At 44.5% G+C, this 27,537-nt stretch overlaps 1 protein-coding gene across 2 annotated transcripts; it reads left to right on the forward strand.

Moving 5' to 3' along the window:
* Window positions 1-2,037: 2,037 nt before the first annotated feature.
* On the forward strand, window positions 2,038-27,082 carry CNDP2 (carnosine dipeptidase 2). Of its 2 annotated transcripts, none has more exons than XM_027834845.3 (12): window positions 2,038-2,184; window positions 10,584-10,673; window positions 11,878-12,021; window positions 13,937-14,099; window positions 18,225-18,313; window positions 20,711-20,911; window positions 21,629-21,713; window positions 22,529-22,689; window positions 24,367-24,531; window positions 25,465-25,606; window positions 26,123-26,270; window positions 26,804-27,082. In XM_027834845.3, the coding sequence occupies exons 2-12, from the start codon at window positions 10,614-10,616 to the stop codon at window positions 26,871-26,873; spliced, it is 1,428 nt and encodes a 475-aa protein (XP_027690646.1). In that variant the 5' UTR covers window positions 2,038-2,184; window positions 10,584-10,613; the 3' UTR covers window positions 26,874-27,082. The 2 variants fall into 2 exon arrangements, with proteins under 2 accessions (XP_027690646.1, XP_037748858.1); XM_037892930.2 differs by having other exon boundaries at window positions 2,151-2,520.
* Window positions 27,083-27,537: the final 455 nt, after the last annotated feature.

Below are 27,537 nucleotides of genomic sequence, written 5' to 3' on the forward strand. Positions count from 1 at the left end.
GAGATTTTATATACACAGAGAACATGAAACAATAGGGGTTACCGTACACACTGTAAAGAGAGTGATCAGGTAAGGTGAGCCATTACCAGCAGGAGAGAAAAGAAAGAGAGAGAAAAAAAACCTTTTGTAGTGATAATCAAGGTGGGCCATTTCCAGCAGTTGACAAGAACGTGTGAGGAACGGCTGGGGGGGGAGGGGCGGAATAAACATAGGGAAATAGTTTTACTTTGTGTGATGACACATCCACTCCCAGTCTTTATTCAAGCCTAACGTAATGGTGTCCAGTTTGCAAATTAATTCCAATTCAGCAGTCTCTCCTCAGACAGAGACAAACACCTAAAGATCTCTATCAAGAGTTCTTACAACTACAATACCCACCTGCTGAAGTGAAGAAACAGAGCCAGAAGAGTATCCAGAAGTTACCTACTACAGGACAGGCCCAACAAAGAAAATAATAGAACGCCACTAGCCATCACCTTCAGCCCCCAACTAAAACCTCTCCAGCGCATCATCAAGGATCTACAACCTATCCTGAAGGACGACCCATCACTCTCACAGACCTTGGGAGACAGGCCAGTCCTTGCTTACAGACAGCCCCCCAACCTAAAGCAAATACTCACCAGCAACCACACACCACACTACAAAAACACTTACCTAGGAACCTATCCTTGCAACAAAGCCCGTTGCCAACTGTGCCCACATATCTATTCAGGGGACACCATCGTGGGGCCTAATCACATCAGCCACACTATCAGAGGCTCGTTCACCTGCACATCTACCAATGTGATATATGCCATCATGTGCCAGCAATGCCCCTCTGCCATGTACATTGGCCAAACTGGACAGTCTTTACGTAAAGGAATAAATGGACACAAATCAGACATCAGGAATTATAACATTCAAAAACCAGTCGGAGAACACTTCAGTCTCTCTGGTCACTCGATTACAGACCTAAAAGTGGCAATTCTTCAACAAAAAAACTTCAAAAACAGACTCCAACGAGAGGCTGCTGAATTGGAATTTATTTGCAAACTGGACACCATTACATTAGGCTTGAATAAAGACTGGGAGTGGATGTGTCATCACACAAAGTAAAACTATTTCCCCATGTTTATTTCCCCCCCCCCCCGCCATTCCTCACATGCTCTTGTCACCTGATGGAAATGGCCCACCTTGATTATCACTACAAAAGGGTTTTTTTCTCTCTCTCTTTTCTCTCCTGCTGGTAATAGCTCACCTTACCTGATCACTCACTTTACAGTGTGTATGGTAACAACCATTGTTTCATGTTCTCTGTGTATATAAAATCTCCCCACTGTATTTTCCACGGCATGCATCTGATGCAGTGAGCTGTAGCACACAAAAGCTTATGCTCAAATAAATTTGCTAGTTTCTAAGGTGCCACAAGAACTCCTTTTCTTTTTGCGGATACAGACTAACACGGCTGCTACTTGAAACCTGTCATTATGCAAGACAATATTTGATGTTTTTCTTAAAGCTCCAACTGCTGGAATAATGCAATTACATAAGAATTTCACCTTTCATTAAAAACAAACGCTAATTTTCTTGCCCTCAGTAACAGAGTGCATCCTAAAGACTAAACAACCGGAGTCAAATAAAAAGAGCCCCAAAGGTGTCATTTTAAAAAAATCCCTATGGTTTCTAAACTAATCTCATGGGGTTTGGTTGTTGTTCTTTAACTGATTTGTGATCACTTGGGGTTGAGAATTCCGGGGCCCTGTCCAATACCAGCAGAAGACTCCAGGGAAGATTGTGCTCAGCAGGGGACAAGCTGAACCCTTTCCTCATTAATTTACATTCTCCTCCCTCCCGTTCTCCAGGATCCCCTCCCAGTATCCCCGGGTCCCTGGCTGTGGCTTCCGCTGGAAGGAGCCACCAGAGGAGTCACTAGAGAGCCGCAGCCCCAGTCCAGCTCCCTCCTTTCGCCCTAAACCTGCAGCTCTCTGTGAATCCCGTTGCCCTGCCCCACCCGGGAGATAACCACGCCCCCTTCCTTTCTGACGTGTTCCTAGTTCTTCTTGCTTCTGCCCTGCGCTGATTGGGGCTCGCGGCGTTCCAAAGGGGCGGGCTCACGGGGGGATTTAAACTGCAGCTGGCCGCAAGGTTCTGAAAGGCTCTAGTTCTGCTGAGATAGCCTGGTGCCACGTGGTGAGGTCGCTCCGGGTAAGTGGCAGCCCCACGCCAGGGTGGAATGGGGCTCCCTGTCTCCGCCTGTTAGTTGCGGGGTCCGCCCTAGCTCGGGGCTTTGGTGGTCACTTTGCACCCGGTCTGGCAAAGTTTGCTCAGGCTCTGTTTCCCCATGATTCTCCGGGCGGCCAGATGGCGGGGAGGGGGCAGACAAATCCCCCCTGGTGCTGCTGGGAGTAAGCTGCTGCAGCAGCTGACGGGAAAGCCGTGTCACTCATGGCCGCGGCGCTGATTCTGTCCCGCGGCTGCCGGTCGCTGGTGCGTGGCGGCCTGCGGCCTCGCAGATGGAGACCTGCCCCGCTCCGCTTGGTGGTGAGTAGGGTGGGGATGTGTGTGTTTGGTGGGGATTCCCCCTGCCATGCTGCGCATGACTCTGACGGCATCCCTCTCTGAGATGCATGGGCCGTAAGCAGGTTCTTTGCCCTTCCCCAAGTCCGCGTCTCTTGTTCGGAGAGCAGGGACCGGGCCGTTTTAACCCGTCCTCCCAGCCGCAATCCGCGCCCGCAGACGGAGGCTCTCGACGTGGGTGGGGATACGGGCCACACTGGGACATGACGTGCCTGCCACTTCGTCCTGGCCGGGGGGTGCTGTCTCCTCCAACCGCTGCGTCTTAAATACCCAGACCCTGCCAGTGGTTAAACGGTCTGGTGAAGGAAACCTGGGGAACTCAATGTCCTGACCCACTATCTAGCCTTGGCCCTCATGTCCAGTTCTCTAGCCTGTGGCTTGCACTGACTGACCGTGGAAACTGGTCACCATATGATGCACCATGTCTGCGTCTGTAGCTGCAAGAAACTCACCCTTTCCTGCCTTTCATTTCAGGAAGCTGGTCAATAGGATGTCATCTCTGCAGTGCATTATTTGTAGATCAAAGGGCAGTTTTCCCCATCTAAACGAAAGAGGTGGTGGCAAAAAATAGCAGACAATATAATGACTTTGGCTGTCAATAGGTCTAATGCTTCCAGCTAACCTAGAGCAGGTGCTATTAAATAGGCCCCCACAAACAGTGCTGTCATCTGGGGCTCCATCCTGTGGGCTGAGAACACATTTTCCTACTTTACAGTCAAGCCACACTTCCTCTTATGAAAAGCATAACTTATGCAATCGTGTAATCTCAGTGGTCATGCAAAAAGAAATCTGAGAAATTAGTGACAGTACTTCATAGTATTTAGCTGGTTCCTTTGTAATACTTATCAGTAACTCTAATATTCTAGCCATGTCTCCTTTGGTATGACTAGCCAATCCCCTTTGGAATCTGGGGGGCAGGAGTCATAAGCTCCTTCCAGAATATAGACATGGGTCTTTCAGTACTTACCCACAAGGCTAGCATGATCAAGTACTACTTTTAAGTGTGGCTTAAAACCAATTCTGGGGTGGGGGGGGTAGAGATCTACATTTTTACCAGCTGACTCAAACATGGTTCCCCTGTAGACCGTAATTCTGCCGAACTGAACACCTAGTATCTTTGTATCCTAGACATTACCACTTACCCACTGGTGTTGCTATGGGAACCACAGCTCACCATGTTTATTATTGTGTAGGTCTTTTAGAATTTTTAAAGTTCAACCATGGAGCACTGACATCACTTTCTGCATTTAATTCCCTTTTAAAGGGGAAAAATCACAAGTGAATAATCATAGGACCTTGAGAGGTCATCTAGTCCAGTCCCCTGCACTCATGGCAGTATTAAGTATTATCTAGACCGATCCTGACAGGTGTTTGTCCAACCTGATCTTAATCTCCAATGATGGATATTCCACAACCTCCCTGGATTATAATAGTGGATTACACATAGTAGGCTCACTGACTACACCTGGAGATGATGGCTGTTGCTATCACATCCTTGGTTTGTTGGCTTTTCTGGGATATCTGATGGGCTAAATTGATTTGATCCTGATTTGAACAAGAGTTATGTGTCGATGGCATTCCTCCCTCTGGTCCAGGCTGAGTCAGTTTCTGGCTATTTGGACAAGAATGCTGAATGAGATGGAAAATATGTGGTCACTAGAGAACTTGAGCATTTTTTTGGAAGAGTCCGGGCCCTGACCAAATTCAGTCATAGGTACTGAAAATCCCAGATTCCCCCTCAAAACTCAGTGACTTTAGTTAAGTTTCACATCTTCTTATAGTGTCTGAAGTGTTAACTGTTTAACTATATTAATGAGTGCTCAGGTGAAAGACATTACAGGGTATGTCTATACTACCTGCCAAATTGGCGGGCAGCGATTGATCCAGTGGGGGTCGATTTATCGCGTCTAGTTTAGACGCGATAAATCAACCCCCTCCCTCCCCCGCCTTCCCCCCCGAGTGCTCTGCTGGACTCAGCCTGCGCCTCTCGCAGTGGTGGAGTAAACGGGGGAGCGGCAGCAGTCGACTCACCACAGTGAAGACACCGCTGTGAGTGATGCTCAGATGAAAGGCATTAGGGTTTGAATATGTAAATGTCTTTCTGCAGTTCCATGCCTCAGTGTGTTCCCATTCTAGTGAGGAAAGAATGTTATGAAGCAGTTTTTTTTTTTTTTTTTTTTTCCAAACTTAGGGCTTGGCTACACTTGCAAGTTACAGCACAATAAAGGAGCCCCAGATGCACTAGCTCACTACCCGTCCACGCGGGCAAGGCACGTAGAGCGGTCTGACTCTGCGGCTACAGCGCTGCTGGTACTCCACCTTGGCAAGTGGCATAACATTTGCCGCTCCACTGCTGGAGTGCTGCGGCGCCAGTGTGAACGAGGTGTTGTATTATTGTGCTCTGATCAGCCTCCGGAAATGTCCCATAATCCCCTTAAGTCAAGTGGCCACTCTTGTCCTTGTTTTTGAAACACTGCAGGAATGCAGCAATGCAGATATGCCCTTTGAAAGCTCTGTTTCTGACAGCCGACTGCTTATCTGTTCCAAGAGAAAGCAAGCCATTAGTGTGTGTGCGTGTGTGAGAGAGAGGGGCGGCTGGGGGGTCTGCTGCTGTCTGAACTTACAAGACAGCATGCTGACATGCTCTCGGCACCCCAAAAACCCACTCTCTCTCTCCCCCCACATACACACAACACACTCCCTGTCACACTCCACCCCCTCCCCCACATTTGACAAGCACGTTGCAGTCACTTGCATGATGGGATAGCTGCCCATAGCGCATCGCTCCCAGTGCTGCTGCAAGTGCCACAAATGTGGCCATGCCAGTGTGCTTGAAAGTGTCAGTGTGGACAGACTGCAGCGCTTTCCCTACTGCGCTCTCCGAAGGCTGGTTTAACTCAAAGTGCTCTACATCTGCAAGTGTAGCCATGCCCTTAGATGACTTAACTGTAGAGTCCCGTGCAGATACAAAATCTGTATTTGCATCTGACCCACAAACATGGTCCATGAATAGATATCTGCAGATTTGCAGGGCTCTACTTAACTTCAGTTTAAGGGTGCCGGTGCTTTCAACCTCAAGGAGGATAGATCAGTTATCTGACTTACTGGAATATACCTCTTTAGTAAAGTGCAGTGCTGTCATCCTCTCTCATTGCTGAGCAGAATGCTATCAACAGTTCCATAAACGTTCAGCTCTGTGTGTGGAGGGGGAAAAAGGCTGAAGAGACTCCACAAAACTTCTGCTGAAAAGGGCCTGCCAAAGAGTTTTTTGCGAGGGTAATTAGCATAGTGACACTCCAGTACAAGTTTTTCTTGCTGGTTACTTTTTTTGCACAAGCAGAAAATGCCAATTTCTACCATGTAGATGCTCACTGTGTACTCAGCTTTTTGTCCTAGAGACAGCATCTGATGCTGGCACACTTTGGCATCTAAATATTTGGAAATAAATGCAATCCCACAAAGTATTTGTAAAGCTTATTTTTATTGCAGGGGGGAAAAGCTAGAAATTCCTGGTTAAGTCTCTTATCTGAAATGGTTTTCATTTTTTGGGTCAGATCTTCATAATACTGCACCAGAGTTTACTCTTTGTACAGAAGAGGTATTTATTGGGTGGGTTGAATGAGATCATTTTGAATATACTGTTCTGAAATCTAACTACTGAGAAAGTGCTGATTATCCCCATGGTAGGGCAGAGGTGAATAAAGTTCCTTTAAAAGACTAAAGATTCTCTTCCTTCCTCCCTAACACCACAAAACTTGGTCAAGCATAAAACTCAAGGCTGATGTCACATGGTATCATCTGGCTATACGCTGACTTCTTGCTAAGTAGCATGATGAGATCAGTCAGTCTCTGCAGACTGCTTTTGAGTAACTGAGGGCAGGCCTTATCATGAGGCGAACTGAGTGCCAGACTGTGGGAGGGCGCCACTAGGACCCAGAGTGTAGAAAATTGTCTGCTGCTGGTGCATCTGTAATCTCTCTGCTCTAGATGCACAAAGATGGTGGAGTGCTGTGCTGGAGGAAGGAGGGCACAAGAGACATAACAGGCAGGCAGGAGAAAAGGTGAGAGGGAATAAAAGAAAGCAGCAGGAGCTAATGGGAGAGAGAAGAGGAGGAGCCTCTTATGTACCTCTGTAGCACCCCCAGGAGCCTGGACTGATTAACACCAGCTTCTCGGGGAGCTTCCTGTTTCCTGCTGCTTCCCTGATCCCACTTGAGGAGAACAGGCAGTCAACTGAAGTATAGGAGCCAGTTAGGCCCTTCAGACGCTGATATCCTCCCTCACTCAGGCCCTGCTACCAGCCTGCTTATTTGTCCCCTTCAATTGAGTGCAAGCCACTATCGCTGGCACGGAACAGCAGTCATGAGTGAAAGAAGAAAATGCCCCTCTGGGGTAGCATTCAGAAAAAGGAAGCTTTTGTAACTAAGGAGGAAGGAGCTCTCCTGAGATACATAAACACAAATGTTCACGGTGAGCCTTCTGGCCCCAGTGAGGATGTGAGTGGTGAGGAGATGCCTGATCTTCTGGTTAGTCAGCGTGCAGGTGACAGGAGCTACTGCAGCATCCATCTCAAATGGATGTAACCATGCACATTCCTGAAGAAAAGTGTAGATCAGAGAAGAGTGTTGTGGAGTCACAAGAAACAGCTGCTGCTGAGTTTAGTTCCTTAACTCTAGATGATCCAGGACTGTGGATCCACTTGAGCAGTAGCCTGAGGGACTTCCTTGTACGGCATGAGTCACAGCAAGTGAAACTTCATGTTCCCCAAAGACAATGAAAATAGAAGTTTCCATCCAACACATTACTGGCATAAAATACCCAATGGTGACAAAGTGGAGAGGCCATGGCTTATGTACTCAAAAACCCAGAATGCTGCATACTGTTGTTGCAAACTCTTCCAGTCTAATGTTCCAGCCACATTGGGTTCTACAGGAACAAAGGACTGGAAAAATCTGGCTAGAAATCTGGCATGCCTTGAGAAGGCAGCAAATCACCAGAGAGCATTCCATAGGTGGAAAGAGCTTGAGATGAGACTAAGGTTAAAGGCCACCAGAGATGATCAGCATCAAGAGAAGATTGCATCAGAGTCTCTTTACTGGCAAAATGTTCTGAAAAGGCTCATTACCATTGTGAGAATGCTTGCTACCCAAAACCTAGCACTGCGTGGCTCTTCAGATCATCTGTATGTGCCAAACAGTAGAAACTTCCTTAAAATTGTGGAGCTGATGGCCGAGTTTGAAGCTGTACTCCAGGAGCATCTAAGAAGAGTCACCACCCAAAAAATGTACACACACCACTACCATGGAAAAACCATTCAAAATGAGATCATACAGTTACTGGCAACAGAAGTCAAACAGAAGATTGTGGCAGATCTGAAGTCAGCAAGATAGTACTCTGTTATTCTGGACTGCCCATGTGACATCAGCCATATGGAACAAATGGCTTTAATGGTGCATTCTGTAATAACAGAACCTAGTGAAAATTTCCCTGCAATGGTGACTGTCAGAGAACATTTTCTAGAATTTATTGACATTGATACTGCAGGAGCTGGTATGACAAACGTGCTGCTTAAAAAGCTGGAAGATATGGGAATTGCGATAGCTGACATGAGAGGTCAGGGCTACAATAATGGTGCCAACATGAGAGGAAAGAACAGAGGAGTGCAGACACAGATCCGACAGTTTAAACCCTTGAGGTGTGTGGTTTTTTTGTGTTTTTTTTTTTTTTTTTTTTTTTTTTTTTTTGTCCCATGAAGTTCTCCTTCATTGAACTTGGTGGTTAGTGGTGCAGCATCAGCTTCTAGTGAGGCTGCTGAATTTTTTTAATGTAATGCAAAGCATCTATGTATTTTTGTCTGCATCAACTCATCGATGGCAAATTTTGAAGCAACGTGTGGGAACATCCTGTCTGACACTGAAACCACTGAGTGCCACACGATGGGGAAAGTTGAGTGGAGGCAATAAAGCCTATCAAACACCAAATTGGGAAGATAGATGGTGCCATAGTTGCCATTATGGAGGATAATGCTGTGACCAGAACTGTTCATGAGAGAACAGTGGCAGAGGGAAATGGAATCACCAGAAACATACATAACTTCACATTTCTGTATGACTTAGTGTTGTGGCATGACACACTGTTTGAAATAAATGCTCTAAGCAAGAGACTCCAAGGTGTTGACAGTGATATATCTGGAGCAATGGAACAACTGAACAAAGCAAAGTCATACCTACAGTCTTAGTGGTCAGATGTGGGATTTCAAAATGCTCTGAAGAGTGCACAGAAGTTGGCAGAGGAACTTCACACTGAAGCTATTTTCCCACCCATTCAAGAATAAGAGTCACCGAAGAAGACGACATTTTGATTACGAGGCATGGGATAATCCCATAAGAGACCCCCAAACAACAATTCAAAGTTGAATTCTTTAACCAGGTGCTAGATTGTGCAATACAGTCAGTTGAACATTTCATGCAGCTCAAGGAACACCACAGTATATTTGGGATGGTTGTATGATATTCCAAAATGCCTCACTATACCTGAAGAAGACCTACACCAGCAATGCAGAGTACTAGAGACAGTGACACATGATGACGTGTGATATTGATGCAAGTGATTTAGGTGGTGAACTGAAAGCCCTTTCAAGATACATTTCAGCAGGATCAACTCCAAAGGCTCTTCTGGAATATGTGCACAAATAAGATGCCTTCCTCTTGCCACATGCTTTTGTTGCTCTGCACTATTCTATTCTAACACTTCCTGTAACAGTTGCCAGTGGAGAATGCAGCTTCTCAAAGCTGAAGTTAACACAGGAGAGGCTGGTCAGCCTTGCAACCATATCAATAGAATATGAGCTGGTCCAGACTGGACCTTCAGGAAGCAGTTCAAATCTTTGCAACCAAGAAGGCATGGAAAGAACCACTTTGATTATTCAAACAGATAAAAATGCCAGTGTTTACTATGCAGTCAAGAAAAGTTACATTTGCTGTTCGGGCGTTTGAAAGTTACCTTGTTCAAAAATCTTAACAGTTATTTTAAGTTCTCCTTTATTGGGGTAGGTAGCAGAGGAGTAGAACAGGAAGAGGGCAGAGTGAGACCTTTCAAAGTTTTGACCCAAGCGAGGGGACATGGGGGCATCATTTGAGCTCCCTGCCTCAGGTGCCAAAATGTTTGTGGGCCAGCCCTGTCCGTGACTCCACAGATAGTAGCAAATAACTATTTCTTGGTCGTTCTTGACCACTCAGCCTTCTAGAATTTCAAAACATAATAAAACTAACTGTCCCTGAATGTTTCTTGTTCCTTAACTCTCTTGCAAGCAGTGGAAAGGATATCCGCTCCTAAATACAGGTGTTCTAGTAGTTTGCAGGAGTACAAGAACGGGCAAGAGTTGGTGTAGTGTAAATGGTAACACAGTATTTGCTATCTAGGTGCTGTCTTGCATTTAAACTTGCAATATGTTATGTTCCTTGTCTAATTCTCGAAAATACAACTTTGGAAAGGGTACCCAATGCAGAATAAACAGAATACTATGAAAGAATACTTCAGATTAAAATTACAACTCAAGCTATACTTCCAGTACAGTATATTTACATATTGTAATGGAATTGCTGTCTCTTTATAAAAAGGTATAGATTTAAAGTTTTTTTTTTAAAAAAAACAAGCAAGATACATGATCTTGCTAGAATAAGTTGGCTTTAAATTGATAACTGCTCAATCAATTGCATACATTCATTCTGCTGAAATAATTTAAATTATGCTTTCATAGTATTGGTCTCCAATGTTGTCACTGCTTTTTTGTTTAAGAATTCATTTAATCTGCTTCCATTCAGCTGCACTCTCCTGTCATGTGATCTCTGAACTGACACAGCAAGAACTCCCAGGACTTGACTAGTTTGCTGTGTTGCAGTTTTGAAGGAGGGTGGAGCTCTAGTGTTAAACTTTAAAGAGGAAGTTGGTTTATCTGAACTGCTTTACCAGCTTGGCTGTATCACGCTTAAGGCTCTAGACTCTGAACTACTTCTCTTTCCTCTTAGAGTTTTCAACAACTTCATTCTGATAAGAAAATGTCTGTCCTTGAAAGACTTTTTCAGCACATTGATGAACACCAGGATCTCTATGTTCAGGTAAGAATTCTTCCACACAGCTATTAAACTACTTAGTTCTACTGTAATACAGGACAAATAAATTTGTATGAAATTGAAAAGCATCTCAACAGGTGAGACTGATTAAAGGTCAGCTTCGTGATTTGTATCCTTTGGTTCTATTGGTTTCCCAGTGATTTAAGTGGCATGTAACTTATGGTTGGAGAGACTGTAAACAGCATAATTTTAAATATAATTGTATATTACCCTATTATAGTAAAATGTCTAAACTTCTAGTGAACAAGTAGGAGAATTTTATACTAAAACCAATAATTTTCAAAGTGCGTCATAAATTGCAACTGAATTTCACAGCAGAGCTACAAGGTAAATGCTTTTACAGTGGGGGAAAATGGACAACTCGCTGTGAACAAGGCCTAGAGGGAGTTGGTGTCAGAGCCAGGATTAGGATTTAGTAGTTCCTAGATTCCAGTCCTGTGCTGCTGACAGTCTTTCTCTTACTTCAGTAAATATGGAGAAACTAGAAATATCGCTGCATTACCAAACATCCCATTAGCTAATGCCTTTGACATGTGTCTGATCACTCTGGGAATATCTGGACAGTAGAAAACAGGCTGTTGCATGCTAGATCTTCACATGTTACTAAATGAGGATTGTATTGCAATTCTCTTATCTAAAACTCTGGAGGGACTTAACTGCAATATAGTGCTTAAATGTTGTGTAGCTCTTGTGTCTATAAGAATATAGGAGTAATCAGCACAGGTGCCCAAGGTTGTATTCCTGGGCCCTCTGGTGGTAAGGCGAAGGACTAATCTTTCAGAAAACTATAGCTGGCACTAGATGTTGAAACAAAGCACCACTGGTAGAAAGACCTTGTATAGACTTGAGGTACAGCATGTTTTTGCTGTAGTGCATTTACAACCTAGTACTAAGTCAGGAAAGAGTTAACACCTTCCTCCTCTTGCTACTGTATGTGATTGAGGGGTGGGGTGTTCTTCAAAAGCCAGCTCTACAGGAAGCTTTTCCAATTATAGCAGCCATCGTATATTACTAACCCTCTTAAAACAGAGAAGGCCAGAGTCAGCAAAGGGTTAATATCAGGGTTTTGAGGGTTTTTTTGCACATTAAGTAACGTATTTCTAAAGTGTCTTTCATCAGCTACTCTGAACAATCTGGATTGCACACAAATGCTGTAAAACCACTCAAACCTTTTTCCCCTATAAATTAGCGGCTGGCCCAATGGGTGGCAATCCAGAGTGTGTCAGCATGGCCCGAGAAGAGGGATGAAATCAAACGAATGATGGAAGTTGCTGCCAAGGACATTGAGCGGCTGGGTGGCACAACTCAACTGATGAATATTGGCACCCAAAAGGTATGAAGAGATGCTCACCTAGCTGCTACCCCATTACTAGAAAATAATTCTCAAGCAGAATACTTACATCCTGCATGCCAGTTAGATTCCTGACAAAGCAACTAACTATAGGCTGCAGCCTATATGTGGGTGACCAGCAGTTGCCCAAATGGGAGCAGGCTCATATTTCTCCTACTCCCCAGTCTGAAGCCTCTTGTTAACACTAACTTGCTCAGCTGCTGAGAACTAGTCCACTTCAGATCCCAGACCTGATCCCTGAATTAGGTATGGTGGGAATCCGTGCTACAACTTTAAATGTTCTGTGAGCTGGGATTTTCTCTGAAGCACCGTAGTAACAAGAGTCTGGGATATATTGGGAACAACTGAATGTGAAGAGAGTCACCGTACAAGCAATATGTTACAACATGTGTGACCACACAACTTAAATCCAGGCCAGCAGACCTTAAATGTTGGCTTTCACACATACTGCTGCTTCCATAAGCGACTAGAAGATGCTATTCTGACAGGTTCTCTCACTAACTGGATCTTCTAGGTTTAAAATCTTGTTCCTCTTCTCTCAGAACCTTTAATTTAGAATATGCTACGTCCAGTCCAGGCAGGGCTGGATGCAGCTAAAGCAACACTAACCATATTTCTCATATTAAACTGGTAAACTGCAGTTACCAGGAAAACGGCACAGCCGAGTGTGTGCATATTTTCCCTTATACTTACAATGCACATGACTTCCTTGGTAAAAGTTAAAAGTACTTTGGCTTGTAACTAAATTATGCCTAGGTTTTTGGAACTGCACAGACCATTCCAACATAACTGTGGCTGCTTTGGTCATGCATAGTCCCTTATAAATTGCTCTTCCTCATACATAGTCTAAAGAATGATCCTTGCCCTATTTTCTTTTTATCTAGATTAAAATCTAGTTCCTTAATCTTAAAGGGAATTTAAAGTTTGTTCCAGATAGTGAGGTGACTAATCAAAAGTTAAATATTTGTTAATGGAGGCCTTCCAAACCTAAAGATCCCTGAAAGAACATGATGCTATAAATTTATTTCTCTAAATAGCACCATCCCTAGCCTCATTATGCTTATTACACATAAGCAGTACCAAAAATGACTGAAGGAATAGGATTTGGCTTCAGAGGTCTCCTGTTGCTTAATTCCAGCCAAATGAAGGATATGGTGAAGCTGCACTGAAAGTGAAGCATCCGTCCTGAATTTCTTGACGTGATGCAAAGCAATTATTTTAAACTTCTGGCCCCACAAAAAACCTGCTCACCTGAGGAGTTTACTGAGTGTTAAATTGACTGTTGGAATTTCATCCAGTGAATATAAAACTACAGGCTGCTGTATTCAGTTCTCCACTGAAGTGCATTTGAACACGTATTTTAAGACCGCCTCAAAAGTGTTTGGTTTCCTATAAATATTTAATCTCCTTATTTGATGTGGTACAGTAAACACATGGCATGTTGGCTAACGCTTCAACAAATATCTTACTGTGTTTTTAGGCTCGGCCTCTACTACATGTACAGCCATGGTTTTGTAACTGGCTTGTGATGCAGTTTACCTGGCTAAACTGGTCCTATTTTGAATTGTAGCCACGTGATCGTTTTGATAGTATTAACTTCACTGTCCACTGTAGCTTAGACCATGTCAGTGTTTTGCTACTTGCACGTGGCTTGTAAAATCACTGATTCTCTCTCACCTGCACAGTGCTGGAGTGCTTAGTTTGTCAAAAACTTGCGGGGAAAGAGTCAGTCAAAACTACTCAAAGCATACATTGTTTTTAACAAAACCAAGTGTGCATGCATTGGTGTTTAATTACTCTACAAAGCCAAATTAAGGATCTAAAAACTGTGCTTCTAAGTACTTTATCCTCTCCTCTATTAAAATGTATCCTATGCTGAAATTCCTCTTATTTCTAGCTCCCTGATGGATCAGAGATCCCACTACCTCCAATTATTCTCGGCAAACTTGGCTCAGATCCACAAAAGAAAACGGTGTGTGTTTATGGGCATCTGGATGTCCAACCTGCAGCCCTGGACGATGGCTGGGACAGTGAACCCTTCACCTTGGTAGAAAGAGATGGTAAGCGCTATAGACTTCCTGGGAAGAGTCCAACAAGTGTTCTCTTAAACTGGGACGATCTCTCCTGTGGGGAGGGGTGGAGAATGGAAGAGCTTGCAGCACTAATTTTCAAACCTTCCTCTAAAAGTGTTAAGAACAAAATGGTAAACAAGCCCTGCCCTTGAAGTAAGGGGGAAAATGTGAACCCTCCAATTTCCAAGTTCGACGTGTTTTCTTCCCTCTCGGACAGTCCAAGTAGTGTTCATACCCACAGTGAAATGGCGGTGTTGAATTTGCCATCGGTTTCCATGGTAACTCACTGGTCATAAGCAGTTGTTCGCTAGGGCTGAATTCTTGTGCTGTCAAAACTAGCAGGCCAGAGCAAGGCAAGTAGCTCTGCATCACCTTTGACCCTGGGATTCTGGGCTGCAGCGGGCACCAAAACCACTTCTGGCAGAACTTAAACAGTCCCCTATGCCATGGTTACAGCAGCTTCCCTGGGCTGCCCTGTGCCTTGCAGCACAAGCCAGAATGGCCATTCTGGCATCTGCTTCGGCTTAGCTAGGTGGGGTTTGGCCACTGCACTAGGTGGCATCACAGAAGACTGCAAGCTGTCTTGTACAAAACCTGTGCCCAGGGGAATTTTTCCCCCTGGACAGACTGGCATCAAAGGGCTATAGGGATGAGGGCCACACCTCTTTGTGAGCAGGAGTAGTTGCAAGATCTCACCCACAGCCACCAATAGTAAAGCGTGCTGAAAATACTTTCTCCCTCTCTCCTGATTCTTTAACGCCTGCCCTGCTACGATGGTCCCTCCCCATGTTTCAGCAGATCACAAGCTATTTTTATGGTCCTGAGATTCAAAGGCTGTATGACAAAATCTATTGGAAAGATAGGCTACATTAGTTTAAATTGATCTTGATGCAGATGCATCAAAGCTAACAATCAGTGCCTTGCAAACAGGCTACTTAAGCCTCTTATCGCTTTTTGATGATCACTTGGTGTTAGCCAGCTTCATGTGCTGGAGTAATTTGGACTTGACCTTGTATAGTAAGTCTGTCTAAATCATTGCTGGTAGTTAGAGCAAAGGGCTGCATGGAGTGTGTCCTTATTTTTGGCCCCACTGTGCCACTGGAGCAGCACAAAGGGGGTAGTAAAGCTGCATAACAAGGGCTGATGGTTCCTCTAGTGTAATGAAACCTGAGACTTGCTGGAACTGGTTCTGCCCTGTCCTGCCTTGCCTTGCCTTGCCACGTAGGGGACATAGCCAGAGCTCTGCTGCAATCGGGCAGTCCTCCCAGTGTAACGTATCTAGGAGTCCTGAGACCGCTCTGTTCTGGTTCCTGAACCAGCCCAGGCTGGCCTTAGGTTTGTAAGGATGGAAGATGCATAAAGGCAGCATATAGACACCTCTTACTCTTGGGTCTCCTGCTGAGCACAACTTGGTTAGACTCCAGGACTGAGCTCATAGTGCTTAAAGAGGTGCCTATTCATTTAAAACTTTATTAACAACCTTCAAGTCTTCTAAATATTTCAATGAAGCAAAAACAGTGTAAAACTTTGCCTTCAACTATTACCTATGTTTAGAGAGAGAAAGTATGTGTTAGGCTAAAGGATCATTTTCATAAAATAGCACAGGGGTGGGCAAACTTTTTGGCCCAAAGGCCACATCAGGGTTGCAAAACGGTATGGAGGGCTGGGTAGGGAAGGCTGTGCCTCCGCAAACAGCCTGGCCTCTGCCCCCTCCCACTTCCTGCCCCCTTACCGTGCCGCTCAGAGCGGCAGGATAAGCTTATTAGAAAGCCTGGGAGGTGGGCGGGTGCAAGCTGCACTGCCTGCTCGGTGGCATAGCTACAGGGGAGGTGGGACAGCGGGGGCTGGGGGCTAGCATCCCTGGCTGGGAGCTCAGGGGCCGGACAGGATGGTCCCGCAGGCCATAGCTTGCCCACCTCTGCCCAAAAGGTTCCTTTCCGTTTTTTCCCCAATGCCACTTGTCAGCTTTTCTGTTGGAAGTGCTAAATCAACAATTCTCCTCACAACCTCAGCCGAGCCTTGATGAACCTTGGACTCTGCTGAAGCCAGCAGCCTCATCCTTTACATTCTGGTGTGGGATGGGGCATGCAACTACCCATCTGGGTACAGCAGGAGGGACAGGAGAGTGAGTGCTTCTCAAGGGCCCATCCACAGCAACCAAACTATACTCCCCACTTACAATCTTATTAGTGGCCCAATCTTGATATAAACCAGTTTGGCTCTATTATATGAGACCAAACACTGTTTTAGCTCCATTCCTGACCTGTGCCACAGCCCTGGCCCATCTCCTATAACCTACACGGGCTCTAGACCCCCTTGTTCTTACACCTGCTCATGCCCAGGCTTCTGCTTGCTCCATCTTTCAAAGTGGTTCTTTCACCCCACTTTCTTTGGGGGGAAGTCCACGACCGCTGCCATGCCAGGAAGGAATGCAGCTTTCACAGCGGCTAGGACAGGGGTGGGCAAACTTTTTGGCCCAAGGGCCACATCAGCATTGCGAAACTGTATGGAGGGCCGGGTAGGGAAGGCTGTGCCTCCCCAAAGAGCCTGACACACCTTTCCCCCCTCCCCCCCCCCGAACCCCCAACCCATCCAATGCTCCTTGTCCCCTGACTGCACCGACCCCTATTCACACTCCTACCCTCAAAGAGGCCCCCCCAGGACTCCCACACCTATCCAAACCCCCCTGACTGCCCCTTTGCCCCATCCAACCGCTCCCTGCCCCCCAGGACCCTTTGTCCCTTATCCAACCCCCCCCTTTACCATGCTGCTCAGAGCAGCAAAGCCCTGCCGCCTGGCCAGAGCCAGCTGCACTGCCCGGCAGGAGCAGGCCAGAGTGCTGGCGTTGCGTCACGTCGCGCTGAGGCTGCAGGGGAGGGGGGACAGCGGGGGAGGATCCAGGGGGCTAGCATCCCCAGCCAGGAGCTCAGGGGCTGGGCAGGACAGTCTTGTGGGCCACAGTCTGCCCACCTCTGAAATAGCACCAAATGCTTGATTAGACTCCTAAATGTACAAGGCTGAGACTTCAAATGCAGTCTAGCTGTAGTTGTTCTTGCTGTCAGTCTGTGTTCAATTTATACAATCATATCAGAGATTGGAAGTTGAACTATGTAGGAAAGCACTAATTAAAGTATATTTCTGGACTATACATTTATTTTGCTAGCAAAATTTTAATGGTATACACCTAGTATATTCTATTCCTTGGTCTGAAGGTGAACCTGGTCTACAAAATACCTCTTTAAACGCTAAATGATTTTAAAAAGCAGTACCCTGCAGAATACCCATATTTCTGAATATATGTTTGTGGGGGAGGGGAAGAAATTCTATGCCAAGCTACAGATTTTTAAGCTCAGAAGGGATCATTTAAATTATCTATTTTGACCTCCTGTATATCACAGGCCATTGGATTTCTCTCTGTTACTAGGCCCTGTGTTGAACTCAATAACTTGTTAGACTAAAGCATATCTTCCAGAAAGGCATCCACTCTTGATTTTAATGACTTCAAGGAGAATCCACCCCTTCTCTTGGTACCTTGTTCCAGTTGTTAATTATTCTCACTAGTTTAAAAACGTGCCTTAATTCTCATTTGAATTTGTCTGGCATCAGCTTCCAGCCACCAGTTCTTATCTTTCTCTAGTAGATCAGAGTCCTTTGGTACCTGGGATTTAGAATACTTTCCTGGTAGTACTAGTTTCGCTGTCTGACAGTCTGTACTTGGCTGTGGAGGAAATAGCAGGGACGTGGCCCTAAAGTCAATTTAGAGCTCGTGTGACTTGATCACTTAAATGTTCTCCAGCCATGCTTTTTTCTGCTGAATTTTCATGAAAATGAGTTTTCGATCTTGTAAAGATTTTTTTTTTTTTTTTTTTTCCCAGTGGAAAACTTCAGTTTCTGTCAAACCTGATGCTAGGCCACAACTCTGAGCCTAAAGCATCAAGTGACACTGGCAGAATCTGAGGCAAAGCTGAAGACACTAGTGCTAAGAATGTCTGATGTGAGCAGCATATTGCTAGCATATTAAGGCTTGCCTGTGTGGGTTAAAGTATATCTGGGACGAGCTGTATGCACAAGACTTCATACCGACGTTCTTCTCCCTGTATCTGGCTGCTGTAGGAAAACTGTACGGGCGAGGGTCAACAGATGACAAAGGTCCAGTGCTTGCCTGGCTGAATGCCCTAGAAGCTTATCAACAAACTAAACAGGTATTGTACCTAGAGTATATTCTGCTAAACTCAGCTTGTTAGTATAAGGCAGTTCAAAGGTTATCCTAGCCACAGATTAGTCAAAAGTCTAGTGAATGATACAGTAATGGTATCAGTCTGAGATTAAATTAGTACTGTCATTTTGTGTAGGTGTACGTTCTATTCTAATTGCTCAATTTAGCTCTAGCATAACTCGTTCATTGACAGGTCAGCTTTGTGTCTTTCTGAGCAGCAATTAGGACACTGGTTAGTCTTACTCCCTCCGTGTTTCTTATTAGCCAAACCCGGAATGAGACAAATGGGGGGGGAAAAAAAATGCTGAAACCTCTTGCAGGAGAATCAGTCAAGCCTAGCCAGGTCCACTAAGGGCTTTTTGTCAAAACCTGCTCTGCTCTGATTTTTAACAAAGTTTGACTCTGAGGAGTAAAACTGACGCTGCAATTTGAGGCTGGGAGAGGCAGATGAGTTGAGATTGCCTCTGAATTGGCAACTCTGCCAAGTTTAGGAAGATCATTAACTTGAAATAGGAATATGATCAGAAATGTAGTTCAACTTGCCTATTGAAAATCACTACTGAGCCTCAACAACCTCTATATTATAGTAGCACAATAAAGCTGACGCTCTGAGAAGTGACATGTCTGTTTTTTCTTTTTAGTAAAGCTCACTGCATGTTCCTTACATGCAATCATCATCATCATCCTTCTTTAAATAACACTTTGGTACCAGCTGCCTCTGTTTTCAAAGGAATTATGAGTAGATTGAACTGTTCTCCTCTCAGTAGTAGGCAGTCTCTATGGGCTTCTCTTATGCTAATAACATCTGCCTGGGAGATCTGGGGTCTGATGTCTTTGGCAAACTCTATCCCTCTGCCTCCATTTCTCTACCTGTAGCAATGTGGATGAGTGACTGACTAAACTATTTATTTAAAATAGTACATACAACTAGAGGTGTGTATATATACAACTACTCTTGTTGAAAGCTAATTTAATGCCAAAATCCTCTTCATAATTCTAACACAATGAATTACACAAAATGTAACTAAGATCATGGATGGGGAAGATAGGATATGTTTCTGTGGGAAAGAATGGTAAGCATAACTGCTGAAAAAGCAACTAGCTCTTAAAACAAGCACAAAAGGGACCACAGAAGTTGCAAGGGGGACAGAGGTGCCTGAATACAACAGTTAGGCACCACTGGCATTACCAACCCCCTGCTTGGTTACCTACAGAGTCAAGCAGCAGCTAAAGTCCCAAGACACATAAGTTTCCACCAACAAATTCACAAAGGTACCTACATTTCAGCACCTGGGCTGGGCCAGTGCTGCCCAAGACCTGATACTGACCAGCAGCTCATGTGTCTGATACCCAAGCTCTGATAGGGATCACAGATTAGGCTGTCTGTCTTGCCTTTGGGACTTGATCCAGTGGGTACTCTCTGAGCACACCACAACCAGACAAAAGGAGCAGGGGGTGCCCTTATATCCCTCAGGCCAGGGGTCAGAGCACTTCTCTGGGCTGTGTGAGACCCAGGGCTCAGATTCCACCTGAGGTGGATCAGGGACTTGAACCTCCCACATTCCAGAAGACCTCCTATCCACTGGACTATGGGGGAATTGTGGGGCAGGCATCTCATTCTCTTCTGTTGGAGCTTGTTCCACTGTAAAATAAACACAAACTGGTCCAGAGAGTAAGTGACTCTGTAGTGGTCAGGACTCTCGCCTGGGAGGTGGGAGACCTGAGTTCAAATCCCTGCTCCACATCAGGCAAAGTGAGGATTCAAACCCAGATCCTGGATGAATACTCAACCACTGAGGGCTGCTGGTATCCCCACCAGTACCCCTTTGAAAAAGGACTGACCTGGTTTAGGCATCTCTCTCCAGGAGTGAATCCTGAGTGGAGGGAAGCGCATACTTCAGACCTAGTGCTATGGGCCTAACTCCCTTTGAGGAGCAGGGCTTTGGCCACACCTCTCTACTCAGCAGTTTCTACTGGCTAGCTTATTTGGCTTTCTGCACAGCATTCATGAATCCCCTTTGGCACATACCTCTCCCTATGCATCCTATGGGCAGCCTGAGTTTCTGTTTCAGGGTTGTGAATTCCACTAAGCAGGAGGGTGCCTAAAAGTTAGGTGCTGCAATGCTTAAGTCCCCCTTGTGAATCCCACCCTAACAGTGAAAATATTCTTCAAATAGAACGTAGCAAGTCTGGCCTGTCGTCTTGGGAACTGTGTGCTGAGCTTTTGCTGATAATAAGGACTTTGCATCAGTAGAACTGTAAGCACTTCCTAAAGTTACACTAGTGTTTGTCGTGGAACTATAATCGCAAGCACACCTAACAAATCTGCATGAACTGGTATCTGAGCAATGTTGAATGTTTCCATGCTTGTTTCACTCCAAAGGAAATCCCAGTGAACATCAAGTTCTGTCTGGAAGGCATGGAGGAGTCTGGCTCTGAAGGCCTAGATGAACTGATTTTTGCTCAAAAAGACACTTTCTTCAAAGATGTGGACTATGTTTGCATCTCTGACAACTACTGGCTAGGCAAGAAGAAGCCCTGTATTACATATGGCCTCAGGGGAATCTGCTACTTTTTCATAGAGGTAAAGTCCTGAAGAGTAAACCCTTCATTTCTGTATTTTAAAATCCTGTTGCTCACAAACTGAATCTAATCTCCTTTTTGTTTAAAGAGCTGTCATTTTTAATTCTTGGCATTAATATCCATTGCTGATCTACTCTTTTTTTTATTTTTAAGATGAGCAATTGTCTTCCAGTATGATATAACTAGCTCTATTCCGGTATGCCCCAAGCATAGCACCCCTCACCCCCCCAACTCCCCATGAACAACTGTCAAACTTTGGGAGGAGGGTGTACCTCTAAAACTGTTGTACAGGATATTTTGCTGACATTAGCAATGATTCAAACATCCCTAGTGCCAAGTTGTAGCATGGATCTTTTAATCTAGGCAACTGACGTCCTGTAAGTGAGCTAAGATATAGGTTGAACAACATGGCAGATGTTTTTGTAAGTACTGTAGACTTATGGCATTGAATCGGATTGTAAGGCCTTTGGACTAGGAAATGTCCCATGCTACACTTGTACAATTTCTGGCACAACATGGCCCCAGTCCTGGTGGAGGCCTCTTGCTGCTATCACACTCAAATAATAAACTGTCTCTCCGCTCCAGATGCTTGCAGTATAGCACTGTTACCTCTGTGTGTTTGCTGACCTTTACTAGGGGTATAGGCCATTGAGGGGTTATTAAAAACACTGACGAAACTAATGTCTGTCTGATTACAAGCTTGTTTGCGTCAAACCAGGTGGAATGCAGTGACAAAGACCTTCACTCTGGAGTTTATGGTGGCTCAGTACATGAGGCCATGACTGATCTCATTGCTCTGATGGGTAAGAGAAACATATTTGCCTTTTATGTTACAGCATCAATGTTGCCCAGTCCATGCTTGAGTAACTGTCCTACATATAATGCATAGTAAAGAAGCTCTTCAGTTAAAGTTAAAACTATTAATTTACACTGTAAAGTGTTCCAATGTAAAATTTACTGGGCACTATCTGACTGACTTTAAAATTAGCCAACCCCACTGAAATGGTGGCTTTCCAGGAGAGACAGGCAGGAGAAACTGCAGGCAAAATGCCCTGGACGCTGAAATACCCATCTGAGGAAGGAGGAGTTGTGTTGATGTTTTTTCATCAAGGTTTTTAGGGAAAGCTGAGGAAGATGTTGACTTATGGTCCTGGAGCTCACTTGTCCATAAATGGCTGCTTCCCTGCCAGCCATCTTATAAAACATAATATACAACTCTCCATGGAAGAACCTGATTTCAAACAGTCTGACAAAGAGGTTTATAATGCAAGGAAATGCAGGTCTTGACTATACCTATTGTATGAGTCACTTCACAACTAGAGCTGACCTGAAGAATTGCCAAGTATCCCTTAATTGGGTTGTACGCAGTTGTAGCTACCCTATTTATGGTATATAGAGAAGGCTTTCAGTGGGTTAACTAGTCCTCAGGAGTAGCCTCTAACCTGTGTCTCTAGTACTGCATTTCTTCCTTTCTGTCTCCTGACAAAGTCTTTAAAGAAAGCAAGATTTCAAATGACATGGGTTTCAGTTTTTAACAGTAACATGGAAGCAACACTCTCTGAAGAGTGGTACTTTAGTCTGGTTTCAGACACTGATCTTACAGGATTTTCTTTTGCAGGCTCTCTTCTGAATAAGAGGGGGGAAATCCTCATTCCTGGCATTAATGAAGCAGTGGTGCCACTCACTGATGAGGAGCTGGAGTTGTATCAGAAGATTGACTTTGACCTGAAGGAATATGCAAAAGATGTGGGAGCAACAAAACTACTGCATGACACAAAGGTACAGTGCCTCTTTCTTTCTTTTTTCTGTCCCCACGTCAAATTCCTCTTTCTGCTGTACAAATTCAAGGTATTCTAGACTGAAACGTTCACTGCATCTGTGAGGGACACTTACAGCTGCCTCAATAGACAAATTTGGCACTGAATTAGTTTTTTTTTCCATCGGCAGAATATCTTGACTTCAGCACAAAGCTCCTGCTGCTACATGCTAGTATGTGCTGCATTTGTAGTGAACTGGGAAAAACTGGCTTCTGGTTTTGCTGTAAAACCTATCCCAAAGGGTAGATAGCATGTATCTCCCATGGAAGTCTCTTCCTGTTGTATAAAATAGCTCATCCCACTGCAGGATTGTTACCTACAGTAACACACTATCACCATAGTACAAACACATATCAGACTTTTCTAGTGTATGGCTTACACTAGTTTTCAAGATGACCTGAAACACCTCAGTCTTGATGTACCTTATGTTAAGGTAATATTCAAAGTCTCCCTAAGAAGAGCACTGATCTTGGCTAACTAGGTTAGTCTAGGTTCCTAAGTGTCTTTCCTTTACACATTCTTAGATCTAATGTCTCCTAGCAGCAGTTTCACTTCCCCAAATGTCCTGTGTGAGAGAGCCAATGAGAAGGCAATCTGCATCCTTACTCCATTGAGCCTGGATAGAGATGGAAGGGTGTTGTAGATAAAATAATCACTCTTAAAAGGTGAATGAATATCCTATTCCTCTACATTTAATAGGTAGAGAAAACACTACTATCTCAGATGCAACTAATAAATGTTGGTGCTCTTCCAATGCTGATTACTGTTGGCATGACTGCATAATCTGACAAAGTCCCATAGCTAGTTCTTAACATGTCACCAGACTCTCAAACTTTAGACACAAGCTTGCTAAGTCTGAACTTCCTATGCATAACATCTCCACAGGAATTGTGGGACCACTCCAAAACAACACAGAATTCCTCTACATGCTGTTCACGTGTAGTAAGGTACAAGAGGATTACAGGTCTGCAAGTTGAACGTACACAAAGTTTCCTATGCCTATTCATCTCTGATCCTAAAAGGCAGAACATTGCTTTCTCAGCCTTGTATAATCCTTTCCCACAAATTTTGCACTCTGCACCCCCTCCCCCACCTCCCACCCCAAAAAAATGCTGGTCTGTCAAATACTGATGACAAAACTGACTTCCCAGGCTGACCCTATGCTTCACTGGCCGTTCTACACATCACCAACTGTTTCCAGATTAGGTATGAAGGAAGAATCAAATCACTTGGCAAAGCTTTTCCTACTATCTGAGCACCTTAGCCAGTCAGAAATCCTAGGTAAATGCGGTTTCAAGATGAATTTTTGATTAAGTGGCAGTCCCCATGTTGCACATTGTATGGAACTTATTGAGAAGAGCTGTTGCCCCACCACTGGGCAAACGTCTCCTTTCAAGACTGCTTTTATCAGGCCTAAACTGAATTTTCAGGGTAGGAATTAACTGATGATCTCTTTTGGAGAGGACTAATTCAGATACTGTATACGGAAATCTTGTGCAAATTGCTGCTTCAGTTGCTATCTATGCTTGAACCAGACCGACATGGTTTAATGCAGGTTGTCTTGCCCGCCTTGGTAACTACTTTTGGTTTTGAAATTATGGCTATAAGTAACTTTAATAATTTTTCCATTCTTCTGCAGAAAGATATCCTAATGCACAGGTGGAGATACCCATCCTTATCTCTCCACGGAATTGAAGGAGCCTTCTCTGCATCAGGAGCCAAGACTGTGATTCCAAGGAAAGTAACTGGCAAATTCTCAATCAGGCTAGTGCCAGACATGACTCCTGAAGATGTTGCCAACCAGGTAGGTATAAGTTGGGAATGGCTGAATCTTTGCTTTTTAAAAAAAATTCCCACTTCCACCCTTGTACATGGGTGGAACCATGTTAAAACCCTGCAACCACAGCAGCAGTTCTGTCTTCTTTGCTGTCCTTTACCTCCAAGACCTTTATTTGGATCCAGCAGATGTAGGATGCATCTTAGCTCTGACACGACCATAAACTGAAGTTTTTGATATGGTGTTGGTGTCTTAGTCCAGCTGTGATAAATAGGTATTTATTGTTTTAAGTTATTAACTAACTCCAGCATGCATTATGCACTGCTTGAAAGCCTCACTTGCATAAATCTGATACCTAGTGGGTTGACATCCACTGAAGGTGAATAACTTCTGGAGTTGGCTTAGTGAGCTTTCAATTTAAGGTTGGATCTTACAGGGTGTGGCAACTTTCAGGGTCAGACTTTCAATAGCTCAGCACCCAGAAACCCCCACTGAGAACCACCAAGCAGGTGGGTGCTGAGCTTTTCTGAAGATCTGGCCATCATATGAGGAGCTCCTTGAGGTAGGGGTTGTCTCTGTGCAGTACCTAGCACCGTGTAGGGTTCCAAGCTGATCTGGGGCTTCTGCGTGTACTATAATTCTAACGGCAATCTAGCCGACTCTTAAACTAGCTAAGACTTCTTTTTGTTCTGGAAGTTGGCCTCTTGCTAGTCTAGATTTGTGACCTGTTAATTGGCTCTTTATAATTCTAGTACTGCCCGCAAGGTGCTTCCAATATCCAGGAAGACACTGTCCCTGCTTGGCGTTTGTTACAATAACAGCCTCCAGGCAGACCTTTCCTGCTACGTTAGCTTCACTTACAACCTGTCTATCTAGTAAGACAACCCAACAGGAACTTGTATGACACTTCTGAATGTGTTAATCCTAGACTTCTAATTGCTCAATCCTTTGGTACCAAAGGTTCAGGATTACCTCACCAAGAAATTTGCTGAGCTGCAAAGTCCCAATAAGTTCAAAGTATACATGGGCCATGGTGGAAAACCTTGGGTGTCAGACTTCAATCATCCCCACTACATGGCTGGCAGAAGAGCAATGAGGACAGGTCAGTGGAATTAAAACTTGGGAATTTACGTCTAGCCTGTTCTGACACATCAAATGTTGATATCACCATTTAGTGCTGGTACTAGCGAGATCAATGTAGCAGCAAGATGTCAGGATTGTACATACAGTATGGCTGGTAAGCATGGAGCTATGCAGGTGTAATACCAAGATGTACACGGTCATATTTGGTCGATACTAGGATGAAAAGCCAAGGTGCTGCAGCAAGTAGTGGTTCAATAGGAAGTGTTTTCCCTTAGCATCATACTAAAACCAGTCCATTACTTAATGCACTTAATGTTTTTGTGCATTAAGCTCTAGAAGTTGGGATCAGGAAGCCAGTTCTACCTTTGGTTGCACCCATATAGGTCCTCCTGATAGCAGCAAACATTTGCCACCAGTGGGTCAAATCTGCCCTTCCGAGTCCTTACTAGATCACCTGCCATCTTTAGGGATCCCAAAGAAAACATGCTGGGGAAGATGCACTAACTCAGGAAAACTGACACAAACTATTTTTTAGTCTTTGGAGTAGAGCCAGACTTGACGAGAGAGGGAGGAAGCATTCCTGTCACTCTCACCTTCCAAGAGGCAACAGGCAAAAATGTAATGCTGCTTCCTGTTGGAGCTGCAGATGATGGTGCCCATTCTCAAAATGAGAAACTGAACAGGTAAGGGACACCGGGGTGTCTGGACAAACTGGGTGAAATTTTTTGACCAAAAATGCAAATTTAGCAACAGCCAAAGCACTTCAATTTTTCACTTTGTGTTTTCCTTCAATTTTATTTTAAAACAAAAATATTAAATGCCCCCAAATCAAAATGTTTCGGGTTGAACAAAACATTTCATTGGTTTGGTCAAGTGTAGTTTTGGAATTGCAACCATACCAAAAAAAAGCAGCTATTTGCACAGCTCTGCTTGTTACTGTACAAGCCTTGAAATGCACCAGTAGTTACCTGTGGCGCTGGTTGCAATCTCTTTTCTCTCTGAAAGATTTATATTGTTCCTTCTGTAGAGGAGCTGTGACTGGCTATGTACCTCTGTGTACTAAATGCTCACTGCATACAGTCGCTTGCAATTCTACAGTCTTGCTAGCTTCCTCTTCACATAACTTCTCTCACACTGTTGATGCAGGCAGAATGTCCGTGGGCACTCACAAGAGACCAGACCAGATCAGACTAATGCACAGAACTCTTCTCCCCAGGTATAACTACATCCAGGGAGTGAAGCTGCTTGGCGCATACCTATATGAGGTATCACAACTAAGGGACTGAGCTAAGGAGGTGAAAATCCCAAACATGAAATCCTTTTGTGGTTCAGAGTTCTGGAAATCCTGCTGACGAGTGAGCTTAGACTACCGAATACCTACAGCTTTACTTCTCCCCCCACCCCCTCCCATTTTTCACCCACCAACACTCAAACTCCTGCAGCGGAAAAGCATCAGGCCCCCACTCTAGAAATCTTGGAACACCCAGTAGCAAAATACTCTTCCAGTGCACACTCCACGTCTTCTGTAGCTGAAGAAATGGAATGAAGAGACTCTTTCTAAGGACTGTCTCCAAAATCTGACAAGTGATTCTGAATCACTTCACATCTGCCCTTTCTGCTTCTTTGAATCAAGCCTATAGCTTGTCATAGGCTTTTTCTCCTGGCTTGTTTAAAACTGAAGTGAAAACTAACAACTCTCTTCCAACTTAATTAAACTAGCTAATCCACTAAAGAACTCAACATCTTGACCATCAGCAGTTACTGAAGGAGGTTAATCTCGACTCCATGGTAAGTCCTGGAAGCACTCCATGACAGACTACAAAGGGTAGACTGGAATTCCTGCAAGCTGTAACAGGGCCATCTCTGCTGCCACGCTGACGAGGAGAGGGGTGGGATTGCTAATTTGTTGTATGTAGCTCTTGCTGTTCATGCTTGTTGCATCAAGGTCTG

The sequence above is a fragment of the Chelonia mydas genome, chromosome 2 (assembly GCF_015237465.2).
Source record: "Chelonia mydas isolate rCheMyd1 chromosome 2, rCheMyd1.pri.v2, whole genome shotgun sequence".
NCBI classification, from domain to species: Eukaryota; Metazoa; Chordata; order Testudines; family Cheloniidae; genus Chelonia; species Chelonia mydas.

Coding starts and splice junctions, on each gene's coding strand:
- CNDP2 (XM_037892930.2), top strand. CDS start 2,425: ATGGCCGCGGCGCTGATTCTGTCCCGCGGCTGCCGGTCGCTGGTGCGT. Junction 21,714..22,528: donor TGATCTCATTGCTCTGATGG/GTAAGAGAAACA, acceptor TTTCTTTTGCAG/GCTCTCTTCTGAATAAGAGG. Junction 22,690..24,366: donor AACTACTGCATGACACAAAG/GTACAGTGCCTC, acceptor ATTCTTCTGCAG/AAAGATATCCTAATGCACAG.